General features: G+C 36.6%; 1 protein-coding gene and 1 long non-coding RNA gene across 5 annotated transcripts in view; one reads left to right on the forward strand and one right to left on the reverse strand.

Annotated features, from left to right (window-relative positions):
- Positions 1–27,365, reverse strand: part of LOC117997286 (GTPase-activating Rap/Ran-GAP domain-like protein 3) — a 188,934-nt gene that overhangs the window by 13,306 nt on the left and 148,263 nt on the right. For all 4 annotated transcript variants that reach the window (XM_069509918.1, XM_069509920.1, XM_069509919.1 and 1 more), the window contains 9 exons: positions 22,198–22,290; positions 20,795–20,876; positions 12,398–12,501; positions 10,791–10,922; positions 8,406–8,532; positions 7,344–7,442; positions 6,108–6,211; positions 3,419–3,524; positions 142–284 (listed from right to left, as the gene is read on the reverse strand). In XM_069509918.1, coding sequence (XP_069366019.1) covers positions 142–284; positions 3,419–3,524; positions 6,108–6,211; positions 7,344–7,442; positions 8,406–8,532; positions 10,791–10,922; positions 12,398–12,501; positions 20,795–20,876; positions 22,198–22,290 — 990 coding nt within the window. The remainder of the gene's footprint in view (positions 1–141; positions 285–3,418; positions 3,525–6,107; positions 6,212–7,343; positions 7,443–8,405; positions 8,533–10,790; positions 10,923–12,397; positions 12,502–20,794; positions 20,877–22,197; positions 22,291–27,365) is intronic.
- The window catches only part of LOC138402224 (uncharacterized), a 79,386-nt gene that overhangs the window by 5,378 nt on the left and 46,643 nt on the right, over positions 1–27,365 (forward strand). The window lies entirely within an intron of this gene.

Raw genomic sequence — 27,365 nt, forward strand, 5'->3', positions numbered from 1 at the left:
TAGGCTACTTTTTTCCCAGAAAATCAACGAGTTCCCACAGGATTTTTAAAAACCCTAATACCACGCAGATGAAGTCGCGGGCATCAGCATCATCATGTTGGTATCATAAAATAATAATAATTTTAATTGAGATTTATTTACCAGTAGAAATTCCCTGAACAGCTGGGGGTCGTTGAAGATTGCCGGACATGGCAGTGAGGGTCCAAATGGCGGTACTGTATCGTCTGTGTACACGCTCAATCTGTATCCTTCGCCTTCTACTTCTGAAACTACTGCGAATATATCTGGTTCGCATGTAAGAATATAATTGTTCGGTATAAGAAAAAAAGAAAGAAAAGACGTTTATTTAACAAACTGTGCCACACATCACATATTATAACTTAAGAGCTGGTTATTCCGGCGCTTCTTTGACCTGAGCATAAGCCCAACGCGCTTCAAGCAAAAGAAGCGCCGGAACAAACCGATGCTCAATATGCCTTGTTTCACAAGAACATACAGCGCTGATTTTCAGCTGGTAGGTACCCTGAACCGGGTGACGCCACGACAAACATATGAATTATGAAATATTCTTTATTGTACACCATTATAAAAAGGGCACATAAATACCTAACACAAAATAGAAGTACAATTATTAGCGGCCTTATCGCTTTGAAGCGATCTCTACCAGGCAATCAGGTCGTGGAGGCAACGTGTAGTCCGCGACAGGTCGATATGGCAATCGGGGTATGAGGCGGGGGGACGCCTCGCATACCCGCACGTCACCCGCGCTCGCCCGCACCGGGTAAGCGCGGGGGTTGTGCAGATGTGCGTGGCGTTCTTTCCCCGATTGCCATTTCAACCTGTCGCGTACTATACATACTCGGAAAATCCAAAACTAACCGTTATGGTTATTCCTATATGAAAGAGCACTCAAATTGAGTATTGAGTATGGACGCAGGTGTAAACGTAGCTATATAGACCAATTTGTATTCAATAATAATTTGTTTGCACCGGCTCATAGCGGACCCGTGCAATCTGCATTGCAAACTCGATTCCCAATAATATTAAATATACCGTGAGGCGTGAAGCTTTAGGCTGGTCGTACATTCAATTTTGCTTTATTCGATTTTATATTCGTTCTTAAAAATAAAAATAGCGAACAAACGAGCTGGCGGGTCACCTGATGTTAAGTGATTACCACCGCCCATGAACATTTGCAGCACCAGCAGAACCGCCAATGCGTTGCCGGCGTTTCAGGAATTTGTTGGTCCGGCCCTTGAATAACCCCATGTCGTAATCTAGTGGGAACACAGCCGAAGGGAGTTGATTCCACAGTTTGCATGTGGATGGAAAAGAGGATATTTCACAACGGGCTGTCGAAGTGCCCAGGTGGTGAGGATAAATTTGCTTCGTATTGTAAAGATAAAAAAATCTAAATTTATTTTATGTATAAACTGAGAGTGACTTTACCACCGGTTCGAAAAGCAGTGTCTACTGAAAACAGCTGGCAAGAAACTCAGCAGTTGCTCTTTTATAAATTAAACTAGCTTATGCTCGCGACTTCGTCCGCGTGGACTACAAAATTTCAAACCCCTATTTCACCCCCTTAGGAGTTGAATTTTCAAAAATCCTTTCTTAGCGGATGCCTACGTCATAATAGCTATCTGCATGCCAAATTTCAGCCCGATCCGTCCAGTAGTTTGAGCTGTGCGTTGATAGATCAGTCAGTCAGTCAGTCAGTCAGTCAGTCAGTCAGTCAGTCAGTCAGTCAGTCACCTTTTCCTTTTATATATATAGATAGATTAAATGCAAATCTTAAAAAGTTAGGTACAATAAGTATCAATATACCTAATCTACACTATCTACACAATCACTACCATATATTATTGTGGGAAATTGAACGCTCAGCCGGTTGCTTCCACGCAACTTTGTCATTAAGGAATTTATCAAATAACCGTGATTTTATACAGTTTAGGTTTGTAATGACAAATCTAAAAATTCTTTCGGAACCATTTAATAATAGCAAATAGGTATTCAGCCCCACATAGGATTTCTGCAGGTACCTTTAGCTTTATGAAGACGACATAGCGGCGCGGCGTTACCTGTTTATGAAGGTTTCTAGTAAGTGGATTTTGTGTATTTATAAAGATTAATATATTTGTGTCTCACAAAAATATTTAAATGTCGTTGTTTCGAACATGAACGTGATTAGCTTTTATCTTCAGGCCTAAAAACGCGCGTACGATCAATCTTGGCAGCTGTTTTTTTCGAAATAAATCAAACAACAATATTATTTTTCAACTCGTTGGCTAACGGGATGGTGTCGATAAAAAATATAAGTTACCTAGTTCTTAGTGTCGATACACTAAGGCTGAGATCTACAGAGCGCACTTTGACTTTGCTCATACTTAAGATTGAGTTAAAACGAGACAGACTTATGTGAGAGCCATACTCTGTTTCGTTTTAACTCTGTCTTAAGTCTAAGCAAAGTCAAAGTGCGCACTATAGATTTCAACGTAAGAGCAATAATTAAATTTGCGATAGTTGGCGTTTAGCAATGGATATATTATTCTGTCGTTAAAAATGTAGTATTTTATGTGCGGTAGAACTTTTGATGATATACTTACTTATTCAACAATTCTATTTCGATTCGTATGACATACAATATGTTTCTACAATTTATTTCGATATAAGTTTCGTATGCCGTAGTTCCAGCTTTTATTCAGTTTTTATTCAAGTATCAAAAGCATCAAAAGTTAAATGCTATGCTCTGTTTAAAACGGTAAAGCAATACTTAAACGCAATCATTTTTAATTTCAAGCAAATTCTTGCCTATTTATTATTTTTACTGATATTTAAATATGAAAATTTTATCAAACCAACAACTTACGCATGGCATCGCTAGAAAATTAGTATGAAGTATATTTATAAGGACTTAAGTGCAGTAATTACCACAAAACCAGGACCAACAATCCTTGTAGGGTTTAATTAATTAAACTATCTAGTCTTCGAAGTGGTACTGGCTACATTTTATAGCTTTACTCAGAGTAATATAAAAGTCCGGATGTGGATATATAGACATTCGTCAACTACGAATGCGGAGGCCAAAATTACGGACATTTGTTGTCCAGCTAGGCCTATTAGGTTAAGTATCTCGTACCTACACTCTATTCCTGAAAATTCATGAATCCGGACTTAGCTTCGTGCAACGGATTGACGTGATTTTTTGCATGGGTATAGAGAAAGACCTAGAGAATGACATAGGCTACTTTTTATCCTGGAATATCAAGAGTTCCCACGGGATTTTTAAAAACGAACGAAGTCACTGGCATCAGCTTATAAGGAAACAAATGGCATAGGTACCTACTCAAGTAGTCTGATAAATAAGAAAGAAAAGAAAACATAATTGTATTAAACAAGACGTAGTAACAAAGGATACGAGTAAAGTGGCTCTTGACGCACTGCGGGTTGAATGTGTTGTGGGTGGAGTCTTCAGTGAACACGATATTTACTATATCGTTGCCGATGTGCCGCTTTCTCTCCAGCTGCAACATTTACAAGTAACATACAAAGTTGAAAATGTTGCTACCTACTTACTTAGGTAAGTAGCTATAGTATGCGACAGGTCGAGATCGCAATCAGGGAGGGAACGCCCCGCACAGCCCCTGCGCGAACCCGGCGCGGTCGAGCGCGAGTGACGTGCGGGTGTGCAGGGCGTCCCCCGCCTCAAACCCCGATTGCCATCTCGATCTGTCGCGTACTATACCTACAATCAGTGCCCTAATTATAAATGCGAAAGTGTGTTTGTTTCTTGGTTTGTTCTTCAATCACGTCGCAACGGTGCAACGGATGGACGTGATTTTTTGCATGAGAATAGATAAAGACCTGGAGAGTGACATAGGCTACTTTCGAGTTGTTATTCTAAGGGCTACTTTTTATCCCGGAAAATCAAAGAGTTTCCACGGGATTTTTAAAAAACCTAATTCCACGCGAACATAGTCGTAGGCATCAGCTGGTGCATAATAACCTAGAAAACTTTTAGCGTAGCTACGTAACTACTGCTCGTAAAATGGCAACATACATTGTTATTGTAATGTTAACATATTATGCCATGATGCCTCGATACAACTTACAAGTATCATTCCGGAAATTAACTAGCAAATGTTTACTGGCGTCACTAACTATAGCTATTTTGTGGATAAATGAGGTTAAAATCACTCGCATCACTTCTCACTCACAAACTACTATCATAAGTTAAAATAAGTAAGGTAAGTAGGTATACCTACGTAAAAAAGCTTTCAGTACTAATCACCAAGTGTAACTCATTAAATGACAACATAATTATAAGTACAAACTCGATTATCCTTGATTTTTTTTCTTTAAATTTAGAATAGAATAGAATAGAATGTTTTTTTATTCATGTAAACTTTTTACAAGTGCTTATGAATAGTCAGGTAGGTTTATATTACCAAAAATTTACATAATTTTAAAATAATTTAAATAGCGAGCTAACGAGCAAGCGGGTCACATGATGTTAAGTGATATCCGCCACCCATGAACATTTGGATCACCAGAGGAACCGTCAATAGGTATATAGCCTACGTAAGCCAGCAATTTCCGTTGCCACCATGACCCATCTCTACCATCGGATTCTTGTTATAGTGGTTTTTGAAAAGCACTTATGAAAACAAAACAAACGATTCCAAAGTCGACTGTTACGCTAAACCACACGGAAATGGAAATAGCCAAAAAATCTGTTACCAATTTCGACGAAAAGACAATATACGAAAACAGCAATCTATTAAAAAGCTTTTAAAAATAAGTGCAGGTTTTTATCTTAACAAGCTTTTAAATCTGATCTTAATTTAATCGGCATTAACATTCAATCCATTATGGAACAGCTACGGGTCTAAAGCAATCTCACAAATTAGTTCATGCAAATGACCAAGCGTCTAATTGAGGTATTCGGTTCAATATGCTGACTGTTTTGCTGATTTTGACAGTCTTGCATTTTATTAGTCCTTGGTAGTCTTAGATGAATGATTCCTTTAAAAAATATTATGTGTCTTCGTAAACGGCTTTGACAGTGTTTGGCATTTTATTATTACCTACTTGGTTGGCTATTATTCCTTATGAACTTTCATAATGTAATTTCGGTTAAAATTAGATTATTGTAGGCCGTATCTAATAAAAGTTTTTGTTCAAAGGTTGTTTGTTCCTTTGTCTATCTGAGACTGAATGGTAAAATAATTTCTCAATGTAATTTATAAATCAAATTATTGCTCAATACTATGGTAGGTACGTACTCTATTGGGTTTTGAATTTAAACAATGCAATGTGAGCCAATTAGGAATTATAAAATGCTATCATCAACGAGTATGGAGGTAGACGACGCTGTTTCAAACTCGGCTGTTTTATATAAAATGCGTGGAAGTAGACATTTACATACTTACCAACACTTAAGTCTCAAAAGTACGTATAAAATGTCAAACATTTTCTATGTAACTGGATTAAGCAGGGGTAGCCTTTTTGAGAAATTTCAGCCTAATTTCCGTCTGACGTCGTCGCTTAAACAAAGCTTGGCTTGCCGTTTATTCCCAAAGTGGGCGAATATACGGAATTGTTTGTGATAAGAGTTTGGTTTCGCAGAAATTCACGCTTAATTTAAGAAAAAAATGTTTGTGATTTACATTTAGGTACTTTGAGTGGAAAACATTTGAAGATTTCGGTAAACTGTTAAAAACGCCGTATTTAAATACTTAGGTTTATTATTAGGACGTCTGATAGATCGCCTTGGAAAAGAGCAGTGTCTGCCCTCTGTCCTAAAAGGGAGACAGGATTTAATGTGTAAAAAAGTATAAAAATACGCAGCTTAACATAACAAGTGGAAAATTTTCAAAATAACCTGTTTCTGTTAACCTTACTAAGCGTTTAAACTATCGTGAGAGATTTCCATTATAAATATAGATGATCCCGGCTGTACTCACGTGGTTAGTCGACGTAAGACGTAAGACGACGTGGTGAGTCCGTATGAAAAAGGTATTCAAACCGAATGAGTTCGAAACTACTCGGGCTTACCCCGAGTAACCACGTGAGTACAGCCGGGATCGTCTATATTCATAACTAACCTGTTGTTTGTTGTCTTTTGAGAACGGCAACATTGTCGAGACGTGGAACATAATTTCGTGTCCTTGGTGCATTGTGTAAATGGAATGACTGCCTGTCATGTCACCTGAAAATGCAAAGTCCTTGAACACTTGTTACTACTTATTAGTTTTATGTCTGAGTAAGGCCATAGACCACTACGCTGGCCAAGTGCCGTTTGGCAGACTTTACACACGATAACTCTGAAGCATGCAGCCTCGTGATGTTTTCACCATTAAATCAAATGATATTTAATTGCTTAAAACCCACATAAGTACAACTCCGATAAGTTAAAGACACGTGGTCAAATCGAACCCCAGACCATCCGAATAGGAGGCGGAAGTCTTAAATACTATAGGCTATCTGCTTATCTGTTAATTATAATACTAGGCTAGTAGGTAATGGTAAAGATTTTAATTAGATCATAATTACCTAGGTACGTATCGAAAGTTAAAGGCAAAGGTACTTTTTAATGTAGAGATAAGAGAATAACTATTTTATTTCTACCATTGTTTGTCACAAAGTTAGTGCAATTCTATGCGTTGTGCTTTAGCAGCAGAACAACAGCAATAAATTTTACAGTTTTCAACTAACAACTTTATCTAAATGAGCACAAAGCGTTACATAAATGACATATAAACCAACGAATTCAAATAGGTATAATGCATCCATGCATTCATTTGAGATCTCACTCGTTATTTCAGCTCTATGTGTCAAAAGTACGATTTTATCGTTAATCTATATAAGCGATTTTAGTCCTTAACTTATGCTCGTGACATTGTCCGTGTTGCCTACACAAATTTCAACCCCTATTTTACCTTCTTAGGAGTTGAATTTTCAAAAATCCTTTCTTAGCGGATGCCTACGTCATAATAGCTATCTGCATGCCAAATTTCAGCCCGATCTGTCTAGTAGTTTGAGCAGTGCGTTGATAGATCAGTCAGTTTGTCAGTCAGCTTTTCCTTTTATATAATTATAAGAATTTAAAGGTGAACCCTACTTTTTACATGACAGCTGTTGACAAGTAGAGCTAAAAATGTTATTATGTTATTATGTAAAATTATATTGTATATATCGCTGTTGATTGCAAAAAACAAATAAAATAAAATAAAAAATAAAATAAAATGGCGAGTAAGATCTTAAAATGTACTACTATATCTAAATGATACAGATTGGTAGGTATATACTCAATTAAGGTAAGGTAAGGATAAAAGCCTCACCTTTAACATCGAGGCCTCCTCGAAAGCGGTTCCAGCCCCGTAATCGAATCTTGTCCCCCAGCAGCGAAATAAACCGGTCCCATTTCTCGTTGCCTTTCTCTGAAATATGACCTTTTATATAATCAACGTTGAGATTAAAGGTTAATATAGCATAAGTAGCTCCCTTCAGAAAATTAGCTAACTCTGGTTTTTTTTGGAAGTATAGTAATGTGAACATAATAATATTACATTAATATTCGAGATTTACATTTTTGTTCCGTTTGCCTTGGAGACCTTGGGGCTATGGAGTCTTAGTGCTAAAAAAATTACGAGACATTTCACCTCATCTGGTGACAGAAGGGCTGGCTCATTTTTGCGCAACGGATCAGCCTGGCTGTCCAGCGCGGAAATGCAGGCAGTATTCTTGGCACCAATCCAAGCGGGCATGACTCGTACAGTTATCAGATAAGGCTAGCTTTAAGTTTTATTGTAAAAATTTCCAAAAAATTAAACATATTACATACCTTTAGGTCATAAGTATAGTACTATTATATCTTCTGTGGTATAACATACATATCTACTAATCTAAACATACCAACTCGTATCACTTAATAAGATAAGCATGAAACTTTTAATCAAAAAATTCCCATTGCAAACCCAATGTAATTTAATTTCAAATTGGTTATGAATTTGTTCAGAACAAAAGTACGAGTTTTTCAAGCGGGTACGTGTAGGTATTGGAATTCGATCAGTTTCATTTTTAAGGTTCCGTACCTCAAAAAGAAAACGGAACCCTTATAAAATTATTTCGTTGTCTGTCTGTCTGTCGTGTCAAAGGAGTTAAACCATATAGGGTACTTTCCGTTGACCTACAAACATGAAAGGCAGGTAGCAATGTCTTATAGCACAAGTACCTAAAGGGAAACATCCGAAAACCGTGGAGTTGTGGTTCCATTTCATCACAAAAAAAATTAATAGTGTTACATCTTTACGGTGGTACGGAACCCTTCGTGTGCGATTCCGATTCGCATTTGACCGGCTTTGGTTCAATTATAACTTTTAGGTCTGAAAGTGATACTTTACCGTTCGAAAGCATTTCGTCGTCAGTCTTCTGGCCCGGCTTCATTATCATAACGCCTATTTTAAAATTCACTGAGCCCTCTTGTTCTTCAAGGAGCAAAACATCTTTTTGTAATTCTGGACACGTTATCTACAATATAAAACCTAGGTTATTTTTGCAATCACCTGAATTGTGAAAAATCTATATTCTAAAAATGAATCGCTGAATGTGTTGCTGATCGCAAATCTCGAGAACAGCTGAACCGATTTCGCTAATTATTTTTTCATAATAATTGAAGTACGGGGATGGTTCTTACGGAGAGAAAAATTTAAAATATTCCTGAAAAAGAATCGACTGTTAGGCGGTACGAAGTTCGCCGGGGCAGCTAGTAGGTACTTATATAAAATAGTATTAGATATATAATATGAAAATCGACAAGTCCAAATCATCAAATTAATCCTGGTATGTAGTTAGTACCCGTTATCAACATCTTTACTAATATTATAAAGAGGTAAAGTTCGTAAGTTTATCCGTAGGGGGTAATCTCTGGAAATACTTGAACCGATTTTGAAATGTCTTTCACCAGTAGAAAGCTACATTATTCCTGAGTGACATAAGCTATTTAAAAAAAATAGATATGCTTATGAAAATTGTAATAAGCTAATAACCCGTGCAAAGCCGGGGCGGGTCAAATAAGCCTAAAATATATAAAACTAGCTGCCCCGGCTAACTTCGTACCGCCTAACAATCGATTCTTTTTCGGGATTTTTTTAAAATTCTTCTCTCCGTAAGAACCATCCCTGTACTTCAAGGAATATTATAAAAAAGAATTAGCGAAATCGGTTCAGCTGTTCTCGAGATTTGCGATCAGCACCACATTCAGCGATTTATTTTTAGATATAAAAAAGAGATAGGCCTACTTATATAAAATTGGTTAGCTTCGTAGTAAATTAATTTGGTACGATGCTCCTGTCGTAGCAATCTCGTAGAGCAAAAATGTTATTTAAAACTTGCGTGACATAACTTTTATCAATAGATCTAATTATTTTCTCTATTCTCAAATATTGCTTCATCGATCGTGTACGTATATATTTTGTTATAATATTTTATAAAATACCTAATAATTGTAATTTGACCCTATGCGTGTTTGACCGTTGACTCGTAGTAGTATCGTAGAGGGTATTAACGATCGTGTTATCTAACTATGATGACGCATTTACGTAACGATTTTATGTTATATGTTTTTAATAATTTTGTGATAGAACCAATCAATGAATGTTCTGTGGCTGAGAGGTTACGTGGAAAAATAAATGGAAAATAAATTGGGACCATTTTTAGGGTTTCGTACCTAAAAAGGTTTTTTTTCCTTTTGAGGTTTAAGGAACCCTTACAGGATCACGTTGTTGTCTGTCTGTCTGTCTATCGTGTCTGTCAAGAAACCTACAGGGTACTTTCCCAGCAGACGCTAAGGGAAAAATCTGAAAACCGTTAATTTGTGGTAACATCACAAAAAAAAATCCCAATGTGTTCCACTTTAAAGTAAGATACTATACCGAGTGGGGCATCATATTAAAGGGCTTTATCTTTACATTCTAAAACTCATTTTTATGTAAAATACTTTTTGATTTATCGTGCACAATGTTGTAAAATACGACTATAGTACGGAACCCTTGGTGCGCGAGTCTGACGCACTTGGCTGGTTTTTTCGAGGAGTGTGGGCAAGGGAGGCTCTGTTACTCTATCTCAATATTTTTACAATATCTGCATATTTTCAATTTTTCTATTCCAATAACTATGTTCGAAGTTCAAAACAAATATAGTGCTTTTTTCTCCTTGCTTTTCCAGGCATTTGTTATTTTGAATGCCATACGTAACGTAACCACTGACCTCTACGCTATTTCCGAACCGATTTTGAAGCAACTTGACTATCGCTATTTTGGCACAGATGGCTGCAGTAAGCGTTATGTGAGCGTATTCGGAACTAAATGTTAGTGATGAGTATCTGTCAACATAATGTCAACACCAAGACCATGTAACACCGTGTCAATTTTAATTCCCGGTACGGTTGGTGGAGCGCTTTGAATCAGCACTAAAAATTATCTGTTATTTTCTGTGGCACACCTCGTGTAGCGAACTATTATAATTTGTCTATATCTATGAACGTAACATAAAAGTGCTCACCTCTCTATTTTGTCAAGCCTTTCGATACCGGTAAACGTGAACGTAACATATAACGCGTAAAATTTTACTTCTCACGCGCCATTTTAATTTTTTGTGTCAAATTGTATGTCAAAAGTACGATTTTAGGCCTTATTTTAAAGGTGAACCATTCTTTTAACATGAAGTTGATCTATAGAGTTAAAATGGCGCGTGAGGAGTCATTTTTTATGGACTATAAAAGTGCTCACCTCTCTAGGCATTTTATCCAGCCTTTCGATAGCGGTAAACTGTGCTAAAATCTGTTTGATAGTCGGCCGCGTGGGCGCCTGGCCTCCGCCGCCGCTCCAGGCGCTCGCGGGTAGGTATATTTTATGCGCACCCTGTGAATAAAAATAAGCTTTAAGTTAAAAATATCGAGAAAGTTTACGGAGTTGTTTTTACTTACGTTGTTATTTTAAGTGAAGAAAAAGGGGCTGAATGATAATATTTTCTATTAAGGTAGGTGCCTATAAAAATTATGCGGTTGGTTGAATGTTGTCTTATAGCCATTAAAAGTTTAGGCATCATTTTAAAACCTTTCAGATATCAAATAGTAGGTATATTCCATAATACAATATTATAATAGGTACCTCCAGTGCGGGTGGATGAGGATAGCGAAAGACCGTATTAGGTGGCGCGCTCTTGGAAAAACCTATGTCTTAAGGTGGACGCATGGATTGAATTGGTTCGAACTGATATTCCACATTCCAGGAAGTAAATACAATTTGCTTACTACAACTTTTTTTTTAAATAAAAGCTATACTTTTATTGATAAAAAGAGAGGTTTTATGATTCAAGTATTTCCTTACTATTTACACAAGTAAACAAACCTGTTTATTTATCTTCTTGCTACAAAAAATAAACCAATGAACATAAAATAAAATTAAGAGATATGCTGTTGCTAAAATATATAGTACTAAAACTCTCATGCCACCGCATTCTCCATTTCCGTAAGCTAATGATGTGTAAAGTGCAATTGGTCGAAAACATCTAAGACATGTACGAGTAGAGATGATATTTAGAATCGTATTTTTCCCTGTTTTTATTTTCTAATATACTTACTTACCTTCAAAAAAATTATCATACAAAGTTACGTAAGGTAAGAATATGACCGACCTATATAGATTAAGAGGATCTAGTTGTAAATTTTTATACAATAAGCGATAACTTTTTCTCCCCGTAAATGTATAATAATTTTTTGAAATGTTGTAGATATAATAAAGAACTATGTTCGTACGTTTTATTTTTTAAGAAATTGCTTACGCGTATGTTAAAAGTTACTTGCGTCTAAATATCTTAGTAGTAATGTTTCGTTACGATATTATATTGAGTTTTTCGATATCGATATATTGATATTGGTGTTTCGTCGATATTGATAATAATTATCGATATTTTAGGCTTCGATATCATCATCATCATCAACCGATAGACGACCACTGTTGGACATAAGTCTCTTGTAGGGACTTCCACACGCCACGGTCTTGCGCCGCCTGAATCCAGCGGCTCCCTGCGACTCGTCTGATGTCGTCCGTCCACCTAGTGGGGGGTTTTCCAACACTTCGATATATCGATATTTATCGGTCTTCCAATATATCGTTGCATCCCTAAATACAAATTATTCCAAGAAGATCTTTGTAAACACAGTTTCTTATAAACACGAGATTCAATATTCTTAGTGCCAACACTGCCAACATTGTTACGCAAACGAAATCCTGAATATTCACGACAATTTCTAGTTGAGTGTTTACTTATCCGACTAGAATAACACTAGAATGTAATGTAACGTGTCTAGAATGTAATAACAACGAGTACTTACCATCTTGTTGAAGAGAATAGCTCGTAAAAGTCCCGCACCCTCCTGCACTACACTTAGGAGGTATGGCTCCCTCGCTCCATCCACGCCGATGTAGTTTTGATGCACTGCAATAAACGAATTTTATTATAGTTTTAAATCGTTTTAAAGAGGAGTTTATTCGTAGTGCGTTCGAAACAAATGAATTTTGTCTCTGATTTCAAACCCGTGTTACTTATTTTAGGAAATCTGACAAACCACAGATACAGATATTAGTTTTTAGAACGTGTCTACTGTACACATCGCGTTTGGATAGTATTCAAATGAAAACCAAAGTCCGTTTGTATGTAGAGCGCTGGGGAAACTTCTCTTAACCATCATGCATAAAAATGCCTGAAGTATTTTATCATGGCTAAAAGGATACTTCAATAAGAGGCAGCTGTTGATTTACCTTTATATACTTAAGTGTATTTTGAATTAGCTTGACTCGGCCATGCGTCACTAACTCTCATAATATTATTAGAGGAAAATTCGGGATCAACAGTATAGTAAACACTCTTATACAGAAATTCAATGCGGTAAAAATTTCTTGACTACTTTTCAAGTTTTGCGGACACATACTTGCAGACAGAAGCTGAATTTCTTTAATAATATAAATATTATGCGTAAGTTAGATGTACAAAAATCTATGAAGGCCTCAATATTTATAGTGCGCGTATTATAATATATATTATATATATATGTAAGACTGTAGTGGCGTGCAGGTCATAGAGGCATAAATGCACTGCTTACCCCAGTTGTAATAGCTCAATGCATATTTTTCATTATGACCTGCCAGTAAACAGGTTTCTACCTAACTAATGCCTACCCTGGCTTCAAACACTGTGCACGCCACTGTCAGTACGACCGGCTAAAACCCCTAGAGTTTCATCAACTCTACTTGCATAAAATTGTACCGCCTTTTTTTATAAATGTAATGTCGGTGCGTACACTTTTAAAACAAAGGTAAGTATGCCTAATAATCCCGTTTGAACTGCCTGGCATCTGTTTGAGCTGTCTTGGCGAATTTTCTTTTAATCATAAAAGAGATTTTTCACACAAAATTGGATTTCTCTGAATGTAGACTAAGAACGTATTTATTTTATTACAAAAACATTCAATTAAATACTAATGAGATTTTTTATTTAGATTTTAACTCCTAAATAGGCTAGTTGACACTTTTTTTAAGTTGGTCTTAAATGGTTAATATTTGTCCTATTAGATCAAAAAAATTAACACTATATTTTTTTGCGCCCTAAAAACCGTAAAACTTTAATTTAAAAATATATTTTTCTTAGACAGCTGAAAACACTGTCGGCCATGTTTGGCCTATAGATTATCTGTGCTCTGACGTCATCCATTTGTAAACAACAGCATAACCTCCCAAAGTTTAATAAACATGACTTCCATACTAGTTTACATGAAAAATATAGTAAATATCGTTATTGTATCATCCGAGAATGTAAAAACGCATCGATAAAGACCACAGGAAAGTTGTGGATTAGAGTGCCCAGTGAAATAAATATACGTAACACGCGAAGACTTGCTTAAAGGGATCCTATATGACTAACGACTTCAACCCAAATTTATTTTTGCAAAGATCACTTTGTTGTAAGTCTTACTTAATAACTTATTCAATTTATAAAGAGGAAACGATATTTTTTTACGTTTACTATGAGTTTTTAGAAATATATAAAAACTAGCTTATGCTCGTGACTTCGCCCGCGTGGACTTCATAAATTTCAAACCCCCAATAACCCACTCAGGGGTGGAATTTCAAAAAATCTTTTCCTAGTGGATACCTTCTCTTTACCTACAAAGAACACACCCACTAAATTTCATGTATCTAGGACCAGCTGTTTAGATGTTTAGGCTGTGCGTTGATATATAAGTTAGTCAGGACTTTAAATTTTATATATATGGATACTACGTTAGTCCCCGCGTGACATAGGGATGACATTTCTTTGTTTACATATTTAATGACGTCACATCATGGCTGACAGCGTTTTCTGCGTTTCAAATAAAAATAAAAACTGTATTTTTTTAAATTGGATTTATATATCCATCCTGCGTTTTTAATAATTGTTATTGATATATTTCGTTGTCTTAAGCAAAATACTATAATAAATAATCATTTATTGGACGAAATTAGATATGAGTCAAGTAGCCTATTATGACAGCTTCTTTGCCGTATGAATTTTTGGTACCTACCTAGTTAATTTCATCGTTCAAGCCAATTATTAATTATTATTGATAGTTATATATCATCAATAAATTGGCTCTAGATCTTTCTTACTTTATAAAATAAAGTGTGAATTTTGATCTATTGTGGCCGAGAGGTTAGCTTTCATCTAGATTCTATTTATAGGTTTAACAACAAATGATAGGTATTAAAACATCTTTATTGTGTACATTTGCGCGTTTAAGTAATAAGAAATCCAATATCACTCGAGGAGGAACCGCAGTGGGCCGGCGATGAGTTGATCATGATGCTGATTGCTTACATCGGAGAACAAGGGAACATTATTTTGATAACAAAGAGCGACCTTATTTTTCAACTGATCTCTATTCTCTACCAGGTAATCCATACTAATGAAAACTTAGAAAACTGATAGACGGGAAATTCAATATATAAACATACACACATCATACTATAATATGATTTACTATATAAGAACTACAACAGAAATAATCAATTTTCAGTAATAGAGTAGATACGTATTTGCATCGATGCTTACACTTCATTAAAATTTTTGAAAATATCTACTTGTAAAACTGAACAGTGCTGAAAGGTTGTCCTACTCAAGAGATATAAGACTATAATTTATAAAAGAGGCTGCTTATAGAATATTACGTCAGCGGTTTCCGCAGTTGAGACCCTCAAGCACTAAAGGGTCCCGCAATAATACCCTTAGCGCCTCTTATACTTCGAAGGCGAGATCATAGATTTACGGTAGCCAAATGTATCTACTTGACACTTATAGAGATTTACAGAAAAAGAATTTGCGTCACCTGCGACAGGTCGACATTGCAATCGGGGTGGGGACGTCCCGCACATCCGCACAGCCCCCGCGTAAGTCCGGTGCGGGATAGCGCGGGCACTGTGCGGTTGTGCAGTGCGTGCCCCCACCGACCTGAACCACCACTTCTAGACCTGTCACGAACTATACGTTGTGAGTGATTTTTAGGGTTCCGTACCTCAAAAGGAAAAACGGAACCCTTATAGGATCACTTTGTTGTCTGTCTGTCTGTCTGTCTGTCCGTATGTCTGTCTGTCCGTCCGTCCGTCCGTCCGTCCGTCTGTCTGTCTGTTTGTGGTTAAATCACACAAAAAAATTAAGTTGTAGTCATGAACTAAAATTAGTATTTTCAATATATGAAGTAAGATAACTATATCAAGTGGGGTATCATATGAAAGAGCCTTATCTGTGGATTCTAAAACAGATTTTTATTTATTTTGAAGCATCATAGTTTTTGAATTATCGTGCAAAATGTCGAAAAAATAGGACTTTTGTAAGGAACCCTCGTTGCGCTAGCCTGACTCGCACTTGGCCGGTTTTTTAAAAGTATGTATGTAGGTTTTAGCTCACACACAAAAGTTTAAAGTTTAGTTTTAGTTTTGTAGTTTTTAACAGCTTTTGTATTTTTTCCCTTTGTTAGTATTGTTCTGTGGGCTAAATATTGTATTTTTTCCCTTTGTTCTGTAGGCTAAATAAATGTTTTTTTTTTTTCAAATTTAATAACGAAAATCACTTTGATTGCAATTTGCTCACTGTGTAAACAATCAAGTTTTTCACACGGTTTGGTTACTCAACAATATGTTTACATAGGCACCTACTTAATTTTATTAATTCCATAAAGGTCAAAGCTACGATTTTGCCGCCTCAAATAAAATTGAAAGAAAATAGGCATGCCGGGCCAGCCTCACTCGATCAAAGCTTTGAGGAATTTCATCAGTCAATATAATATAAGTAGATTTTACACCTTTTACGAATTCTACCTAATAAAAATGTTTAGGTACTTATCTACTTATTTTAATAATTTACATAAATTTTGTGGAAATGGTTATAGAATTACGATAACATTATAACTACAGTAAATTAAATTGATGGAATGTATTTATTAATTAATCAAAACGGATAATTAACCTTTTTATTCATTACCATAATATAATGCCTGCGACTTTCGAATCGCTTTAGACCGATTTAGGTTTTTAAAAATCCCATACGAATTATATGATTTTCCGAGATAAAATGTAGCCTGTGTTAATTCATGGTATACCTAAGCTGTCTCCATTCTGAACAGCCAAATCAGGTGAAAAAAAACCCGCCCAGTTCGAGTCAGGCTCGCGCAACGAGGTTTCCGTACTACAGTCGTATTTTTTCGACATTTTGCACGATAATATAAATTAGAATTTAAAATATAAAAAATAGCCTATGTCACTCAGGAACAATGTAGCTTTCTACTGGTGAAATAATTTTCAAAGTCAGTTCTGTAGTTCCAGAGATTACCCTCTACAAACAAACTTAACTTTACTTCTTTATAATATTAGTATCTAGATTTATTATATGCCACTTCATTTGTGAAGAAAATAGATTCATTACAAAACAGTACCTATCTCATAGAAAAACTTATTCCTAATCCCATTTTTTACGCTGGTGCCTCGGTTAAGTTATTTATGTAACATACTATCGCACAAAGGAAAGAAGTCAGCTTCATATTGAAAGAAATATATTACGTATCCCAACTCCTTTGTCAAGCTCCTATGGTACAAATAAACTCGCGGTCTGGTAAATGGTAATTTGTGAAGGATCAAGGATACCCACAATATTTATACTGAGAGACTAGCTTATGCCCGCGACTTCATCCGCTGGACTACAAAAATTTCAAACTCTTATTTCACCTCCTCAGGGGTTGAATTTTCAAAAATTCTTTCTTAGCCTACGTCATAATAGCTTCATCAGCTGCATGACTTTCAGCCCGATTCGTCCAGTAAATTGAGCTGTTGATAAATAAATCAGTCAACCAGTCAGTCAGTCAGTCGGTCAGCTTTTCCTTTCAGCAGCTGATGCCCGCGACTTCGTCCGCGTGGAATTATTTTAAAAAATCCAGTGGGAACTCTTTGATTTTCCGGAATAAAAAGTAGCCTATGTCACTTTCCATCTAAAGTGATCTATACCCATGCAAAAAATGACGTTAATCCGTTGCACCGTTGCGACGTGATTGAAAACGAACCTACAGACCAACAAATCAATAAACCAACCAACAAACACCATTTCGCATTTATAATAAGGGTATTATTATATAATTGAATATATTATAATAATAAAGAAAGATATAAGAATGATTTCAATGAGCTCGCGAAGCGGGCATGCTTCGAGAATCGGATCGACTCCCCGCATTTACGACCCCCTGAGGTAGTACAGCAGTTCGCAATAATATCACTTAACAGCTCTTGTAATACGAGAGTCGAGGTTACAGATGTGCTAGGCGCTACGAGTTGACAGTGATACATTATAATTTACTAGCTGATGCCCGCGACTTCGTCCGCGTGGAATTAGGTTTTTCAAATATCCCGTGGGAACTCTTTGGTTTACCGGGATAAAAAGTAGCCTATGTCACTCTTCAGGTCTTTATCTATACCCATGCAAATCACGTCAATCTGTTGCACCGTTGCTACGTGAAGGACAAACCAACAAACAAAGACACTTTTGCATTTACAATAAGGGTACTGATAACATGGGTGTAAGTATAGTACGCGACAGGTTGAAATGGCAATCGTGGAGGGAACGCCACGCACACCGGCTCAGCCCCCGCGCTAACCAGGTACGGGCGAGCTCGGGTGACGTGCGGGGCGTCCCTCCGCCTCATATACCTCGATTGCCATCTCAATCTGCTACGGACTATATATAGGTGTGAAGTAGTTGCTAACAGTGCTAGCAGTTCCAGAACGTGGAGAATTGCTGACCCAACAAGTCCTTGCGGGACAATAATCAAGTAGCTATCTAGTAGGTAAGCTGTTAACCTTAAAAAAATTGGAATGTAGCTGCCTATTCCACTTATTTGTAAACAATATCCTATGTCTTTTTAGCGTTTAAACTACCGTGAGTGATTTCCATTATAAATACTATCTGTCCCGGCTTACTCACGTGTGTAGTCGACGTTAGCCCGACTAGTTTCGAACCCAAACCCTAACCCTAACCCTAAATTCAAACCCTAGTTATGAGTCAAAACCGCGGCGCGTGCGCGGACGGACTCCCTTGAAAAAGGATCCCGGATGGGTTCGAAACTAGTCGGGCTAACGTCGACTACACACGTGAGTAAGCCGGGACAGATAGTATTTATAATATCCTATGTCCCCTAAAAATACTTTTAAAAGTTAATTTTGGTCTTTCCAACTTAGGGTTTTAGAAAATAGATAGATCTTAGTAGATATAATAATATGGTTTCCAACTAAGTGAGTATATAGATTTTATAATTATTATGTAGTTTTGTTGATCGTTCCTGCATAACAAACAGTCAGCTTATAATCCTGTCGCTGTAGACAATCCTTGAAATAGCTTTGGGTAACTAACAGATCAATCATACATCATACTTCCATACTATCCATATTAATATTATAAATGCGAAATTGTGTTTGTCTGTCTGTCTGTCTATCTGTTTGTCTGTCTACTAGCTTTTCTAGGCCTATCCGATTTTGATGAAATTCGGTACAGAGATGCATCCCGGGGCTAATTTTTATCCCAGAAAATCAAAGAGTCCCCGCGGGAGTTTAAAAAACCTAAATCCACGCGGACGAAGTCGCGGGCATTATCTAGTAGTACATAAGCCGCAGGCGCTAAACTTTCTTGACAACGTTCGAATAGAACGCGACCTAATTTCGTATGTATCTCAACAGCATAGAAGCGTACTTGAAAGGTCGTAGGTTCTATTCTTATTCGATAAGAATGTTTTCGAAGTAGGTAAACATAGAGGGAGAGCTTTGTTTTATGAATAATCATGGAAGTACTAAAATATTATACCTACCTAACACATTTTGTAGATCCAGAATCCGTCCTATATTATTTTACTGACAAAGGTTCTTATTTTCAAATAATAATGTTTTTAAGTAGATAGATAGTTTCTTAATATAGGTAGAAATATCTGTTCCATAAGTAATAAATTATTGTGTAGGTAATATTAAGAGTCAAAATATAAACTTAACTTCACAACTCCTACAGTCTAGGTAGACTTTGTACAGATCGATATTAATATTATACCTAATCCAAATCCGTTTCTTTAGAGAATTCCATTCATCGCTTTTTTCACTAAATTACAGTAGGTGGTACCTAAATACTGGCAAGTTCCAAGAAATGGCTTCATCATTTAGGTTTCCTTGTTGAATAAAACATGTACCGTGTGTTTATTGAAACGTATGAAAGCGTTTTTGGGGTAAACAGAATATCTCTGACATTCCAAGGATGTTCGTACATAATTATAATACTTAGGTACGTAATAAAAATTTCAACAGCAGGTTACCTATTTAGTTAATTTTAATATTTTTATAGCAAATTTAAGAATTTAAAGGCAATTTTAAAATACATAACTATTTTGTTATGCATACTCATGAGCGCTAATTTCTCAAACATTCATAATAACATCACCTTCATAACATAAATAAATGTCATTTCATTCCTTTCATTTTAATTTCATTTCAATCATTTTATTATTGAGAGCACTTATCTATTGCAAAAGAAATGTACTTACCCATATAGTGATGAATACGTAGTTGGAGAGGGACCTAACTAATTACAAATTTTTTATTTATTTATTAAGATAATAAATCATAAACTTTTCGAAACTCGGTCTGGCTTTCGAGATATCTGTGCTTGAACAAAACTTTGCTATTTAATTATTCCCATTCAATTAGTTATTGTTTAAAGCATAAATATTTTGACGATCATCATTAATTTTAACAAAGTTTGCGTAAACGTTTGCGTACGCAAAACTCTCCAATTAGCGTGAAAATTACTTATTATTTCAGTCAAGTTCTTAGTGTAAATATTTAGAGAAAATAGATACATGTTCATACTGAAAATTTAACGAAGTACATTTACCTGCATAAAAGGGAAACAACGCGGACAAAACCATTAAGCAGACATCAAGAGTTCCAAGAAACCTTACTTGTTTCTGCCAAAGAAGGTAGTAAACGATTTGGGAAAAATGTATTTCCACACCTCAACAGTTAAAATGCTACGCACGTAGATGCCAGATTACGCACAAGGACGTGTCGTGGTTTTCTTTTATGTGATGTATTGATGTGTGCCACACATTGATGTTAGAAGGAAACCAAATATATTCTATTCCATTCTACTCTATTCTATTCTATTTTCTAACACTCACTTTTGCCAAGAAAATATTTGAAGTACCATCGCGTCTGGAACTCCGGGTTTTCCAGAACTGGTGCACTGGGTGGTCCGAACAACTGTAACAATTAATGCTGCTAAGTCACAAAATCAGTCAGGTGCGAATCGGGCTCGCACACAAAGGGTTCCATAATCCGTATCATCGTACAAGAAAAAACACTTTTAGTTTTTTTATAATTTTCGCAGCAGCTATTTTGAAATTTTTATTATTTTTGTTATAGCGGCAATAAAAATCAGTTTCTGTGAAAATTTATCATCTTAGATAACTATAATTAACTACCTATCTAGGATGTTTAGCTCGCAAAATGTCAGACAGTCTCATAGTCAAAGAGTACGTGAACAATCCCATAGAATTATTATGTCGCTCACGTATACAGCCTAATGGAGATTGATGCAGCTGAAACCGTTGTCAAATGAAGTTTCTCGATGAGTACCTACACTTTATACATAAAACATAAAGGAAAATTTAAGCTTGACGAGACACGGATTTAAAATGCCACAAAACTAATAACAGAGCTTCGTGTCTCGAACCTTACGGGTAAGTTGATGCCATAACGTGCGAAGTATCTAATATCTAACTACCCAAAGCCTGTTTTTTTATAAGAATAATGAAAGCATGAATTAAAATAGTAAGTACAGTACGCGATATCCACGCAGGAAGAAATTCAGTCCATTTTTGCGAATACTCAATCAAACTATGAATTTTTAGCACAGCGTGGCTGGTCAATACAAGGTCTTATTCTCTCGTTATACGCTCTTGTTAGAGCAATCATGGTCGTCACTGCACTGTTATGGTTATAGCACGCTTAACTGATGCTTTCTTTGTGTACTCATGAAAGTGGACGTCCACCGCAGCCCTCAATAATAGGGATGATGACTACTAGTCAAATCAGCGACTTTTTATCAAACGTCAAAACGCTCGCTTCGCAAGGGAGCGTGTATGAATTTCACAGTTGTGACGTCATACACGTACGACGTAATTTGATGTACAGTACTCGGCCGAAAGTAATGTACATCGTCCTTTAAAAGGAAATAGCAGATTTGTAGAGCGGTGTCAGTGTCGTTGAGACCGACAAAACGTCATATAGGTATGAGTGACAGAGACAACGCTCTACAAAGCCGAAATGTCACTCTAAAGACCGATGTACATTACTTTCGGCCGCGTACTGTACTTTTTTAGTTAAATCGATAATTTAAAATGGTTAACAAACTTAAAGTTAAAGCTAACAGCGGTCGTGGATTTCACGAATTTTGTGAAGACCCTCGATTTAGTAATTCCTAAGAAATAATTTATTTTTGACATAGTCATCATCCCAATTGGTGTGTCTATTTGATGGGCGATTTACTACGTTCTAAACTCTAGTCATTCATTATTCTCACCTCGTCCTTTTCTCCAAGCGAGTTGCCGTTTTCGAGGCGGTATCTTCGTACCACCGTGTCCGCTGCACCAGCGGCATCGGTTGATGCCGACAACTGCAACAAAAATAAGTTATCAGCAAGAAGTTTTATTAGGTGTTCAGATGTGAGAAAAGTTGTATCTACTAATATGATGTACTCTGCAGTTAGATTTATCACCTCATATTATTATATTATGCAAACTAGCAATATGCCCGCGACTTCATCCGCTATGTAAATTTCAAAACCACCATTTTACCCCTTAGACTTTTCAAAAATCATTTCTTAGCAGATATCTACGTCATAATAGCTATCTAACCCGATACGTCTAGTAAGTAGTTTGAGCTGTGCGTTGATAGATCAGTCAGTCAGGTTTCCTTTTATGTATTTAGACTAGCTTATTCCCGCGACTTCGTCCACGTGGACTAAACAAATTTCAAACCCCTATTTTACCCCCTTAGGGGTTGAATTTTCAAAACCCCTTTCTTAGATTTCGATGTCTACGTCATAATAACTACATGTCTGTATGCCAAACAGCCCGATCTGTCAAGATGAGCTGTGCGTTAGGTCAGTCAGTCAGTCAATAAGTCAATCATCTTTTCCTTTTATTTATTTAGATAAAGAATCTGAATATGAATCTGACTGTTGTTTTTAGAGTATATATGTTGTAACTACCTGTACCGTCCAAAGTTTTTAAAATATATTCTTTACTAAATTGTCTAGGCATTGAACTGACTTGAAACTATAAGTTCAAATTGGGAAATGAGGTCATGAATAAGAGTCCCGGATGGATTCGGAATTAGTCGAGCTATCTCGATAAACTTCGTACGTGAGTATTGTCGGTATAATATTCTAGCAGTACAAAGGAATGGGGAATGAGTTCCGGTTTTTATTTGAAAATTATTTAATTTTCGGCGTTTGGTTTTGATTTAGCCTTAGTCGTAGCAAAACGTTTCCAAATCATTTATTTTTATTCAATAACCAGTTAGCTCTTGACTGCGATCTCACCTGGTGGTAAGTGATGATGCGGTCTAAGATGGTAACGGGCTAACCTGGAAGGAGTAGGGCAGTTATTTGTATAAAGTTAAAAACCGATAGTCTCACTCCCAACCCCTAATCGGTTTACCGGACCTTCAAAAAATATTCCATACATTGTATCTATCGAAAACCGAAGTCGGCACCTCCCACTTGTAAGACTACAACACCAGAAAGATCGTTGTTAACAGTAGCAGAATTGGTTCATCCATTAGTTATTTTTAACCGACAGTTTTTTAACACTTTTTACTCATTGGTAGGTAACCAATGAGTAAAAAGTGGTACCCAACTTCCTGACGAAAAGTAAAAACACGCGTTTAAATTACGACGTACTTACAAACTATGCATGTATTTGCGTTTGAAGCTGTGCTTCTCAAACAGAGCTACGGCCACTTACGCGATCTCATTTCCCGAACTATAAATTCAATTCGTCTCCGTAATATCAGATTGAACTGTGGTAATATTGAGAAAACCTTTTATTTGCTTGCGAAATAGCTGTAATGAATTTGATCGTGATTTGTCATTTCACATTCAATTTGAAACTTGGTTCATATAACTTGGGTCTTGAGGGTTACTTGTGGATATATCACAATAGCAATCGCCTTCGAAGTAGATGATTGCGATTAGATTTAGTGCTAGGTATTGCAATTTAATTTGTTTGTACCTACCAGTAGGTAGTTTTAATCATAGAGTGGATTTTTCTTTACATTAAAATACTACAAATAAAACTTCAATCTTGAAAGCATTATAGCTATCAGTCAAGGAAGGTATGCTGTGTACTTCAAAGCTAAAGAATTGGGATTTAATCTGTAGAATGCCAAAACCAATTAATTATATAGGACACTAGCTGATGCCCGCGACTTCGAACGCGTGGATTTAGGTTTTTAAAAATCCTGTGGGAACTCTTCAATTTTCCGGGATGAAAAGTCTTTCCCCGGGCTGCAAACTATCTCTGTAACAAATTTCGTCAAAATGGATTGAATGGTTGAGCGATGAAAAGCTAGCAGACAGACAGACAGACACACTTTCGCATTTATAATATTAGTATGGATTTACAACAAAGCGCTTCAATACGCTTCACCACAGATCACACCCACCAAACTGCTGAAAGTGGTTTAGATCTAAGATATAGTTATGTAATGGTGTCACTTTTAGATAAGTTTATTTTGGAGTTGAATGGCGGTTAACGAGAAAAGGACAGGTATCAAAAATGTAACTTATTCACATTTTAACGAGTTGGTGTAACTGTAAGTAGACGGCGGTGGCAAAAAGATTACAACATCGGGTTATTCAAGGGGCGGACCAACAAATTCCTGAAAGGCCGGCAACGCATCGGCAGTTCCTCTGGTGCTGCAAATGTTCATGGGTGGCGGTAATCACTTAACATCAGATGACCCGCCTGCTCGTTTGCTCACTATCTCTATTAAAAAAAAACTATTTTCACTATTGTAGCAAATATCAACAAAAAAAAGTACGATAAGTACGTATTAGGTTATCTGTGATGGAACACACTAAGCAAGTATTCGCAAAAAGGGTTGCCTGGAATATATTCTACGCATCTAAATCAGATTTTCCGCGAGAAAATTCCCGGGGAGCCCGCTAATTTACATATTATGATATTGTTTAGTTGACTTTATTCGTCCTCGTATATCTGCACAAAATTGTTCACTATATTAGTTATATAATATGAAAAAATGTTTGTTTTAATATAATTTTAAAGTTGCAAATATAATTTTTTAAACAAAACCTAATAATTGGCTGACTAAACAAACAACTAGTGGTAAATTAAACTACCTGACGATTCAAAAGCACTTGTAAAAGTTTACTTGAATAAAAATATATTCCTTTATATTCTATTATATTCTAAACAACACCTTTGAGAATATCATAGAGAACTCTCAACCATGCAGGCTTCCTCACTATGTTTTCCTTCACCGTTAAAGCAAGTGATAGTTTTCCTATTTAATTGCTAGAAACTCTAAAAAGTTAGAGGTGTATGTATGCCTGAGATTGAACCCCCGATCTCTCAAATAAGAGGTCGACATCTTAACCAATTGACTATGTTTATACATGCCTAAGAAAATATATTTTTTATGTTAACAAAATAATGAGAATTTAGCTACTACGGAGAAACCTTGACCTTAATTCCGCTCAACTTTTCGTATCACGACCGAGTTTTAAAATTCAGTAATTAATTGGTATGTACAAAATATACAAGCGGCTTTGTAATATAATGTAGGTAAATACGAGTACATCGTGTTTGGATTAAAGACTGAAGTTATTTGTGTAACAGTTTGTTTTTAGTAATTAGTATTTAAAACATGCCAACAGTGCGTGTTGCCAGTGATGATATACCTATGGATTCGAGACAATATGGTCGCTAGCTATGGGCCTCTTAAGAAAGCTCAGAGTAACTCAGCGGGCGATGGAGAGAGTGATCGGAGACAGACTCTACGTGATTAAATCAGAAATGAGAAGATCCGTAGGAAAGCCAGAGTAACCGACATAGCTCAATGGGTTGCGAAACTGAAGTGGCAATGAGCAAGGTATGTAGTTTGAAAAACCGATAGACGTTGGGGTTCCAAGGTGCTGGAATAGTGACCTTGCATCGGAAAACACAGCATTAGCAGACCTCTCACTAAGTGAAAAGAAATGACATCAAACTAGTTGTAAGATATGCCGCTGGAATCAGGCAGCGCGAGACCGTGGCGTCTGGAAGAACCTACAAGAGACCTATGTTTAGCAGTTGAAGATGATGATGATGAAAACGCACGTTTCCAATGCAAAACTTATTACACGCGAGATAAAATCAAGCTCATATCGGTATGCTAAGGATGCTTTTAATAATAAAAATGTTAGTAACCCGAATAACATCTTCTGATAGCAAGCTTTATGGCGGCAATTTCCGTCGTAATCAACCGCGCCGCCCTGTATTGGCGTTCATCCTAGCCGTTAATAATAAGAATACCATTAGGTATATAACCTTTAAGCACGTGGTATGAAAGTCTTTAAGGATGGAGTATTATGCGATTAAGGTTAAGGTGATGTTTGGATCGTTGATAATACCTGAGGAAGCTTAGAGAACGGTTAAGAATAATTGTTTAGAAAGGCTTACGTTTCTCGATTCAGAACCTACTGTGCTCTCTTTGAAGCATATTAAGTATCATATTCTTCATCATCATGATCAACCCATCGCCGGCTCACTACAGAGCACGGGTCTCCTCTCAGAGTGAGAAGGGCCATAGTCTACCACGCTGGCCAAGTGCGGATTGGCAGACTTTTCCTCACACACCTTTGAGAACATTATGGACAACTCTCAGGCATGCAGGTTTCCTCACGATGTTTTCCTTCACCGTTAAAGCAAGTGATATTTTAATTACCTATTTAAAAACGCACATAACTCTGAAAAGTTAGAGGTGAGTGCCCGGGATCGAACCCCCGACCTCCGATTGGAAGGCGGACGTCCTAACCACTAGGCTACCACAGCTCATCATATTCTTAGTAATAATAATATCTTACCGATCGAAAATCAGAGGTGATAGTCTAGTGGTTAAAACGTCGGTCTCTTATTCGGGGATCAGCAGTTCGATTTCGGGTACTTTTCGGAATTATGTGCGTTTTGAGAAATTAAATATCACTTGTCTAACGGTGATGGAAAATATCGTGAAGAAACCTGCAAGCCTGAGAGTTCTACATAATGGTTTCAAAGGTATGTGAAGTCTGCCAATCCTCACTTGGCTTGCGTTGCGTGGTGGATATTAAACGAGTAAACTGGTGTATCATTGGAGAATTTCATCAGTAAAAACGGGCCGAATTGAGAACCACCTCCTTTTTGGACGTCGGTTAAAAAGGCTGAAAAGTAGAAGAGTTTTTTGGAGTGCTCCCTTTCTGAAGTCTTATATTTAGACTAACAGAAGAAAATATAGAATTTCTTCTTTTCTACCCTTTGAGCTAAAAATATAGCAAGAGATATGAATAGCAAGGCAACCTTTTTATATAGAAAGTAGACGCTAAATACACCTACTTGTGTCAATTTTAAATACAAGGGTAGCCTTTTATTAAAGGTTTCCGAAGTATCAAAATTGTATCGTTTGGATACAATGTTTCAGTTCAATGAA

The sequence above is a fragment of the Maniola hyperantus genome, chromosome 4 (assembly GCF_902806685.2).
Source record: "Maniola hyperantus chromosome 4, iAphHyp1.2, whole genome shotgun sequence".
In the NCBI taxonomy this organism is placed as follows: domain Eukaryota; kingdom Metazoa; phylum Arthropoda; class Insecta; order Lepidoptera; family Nymphalidae; genus Maniola; species Maniola hyperantus.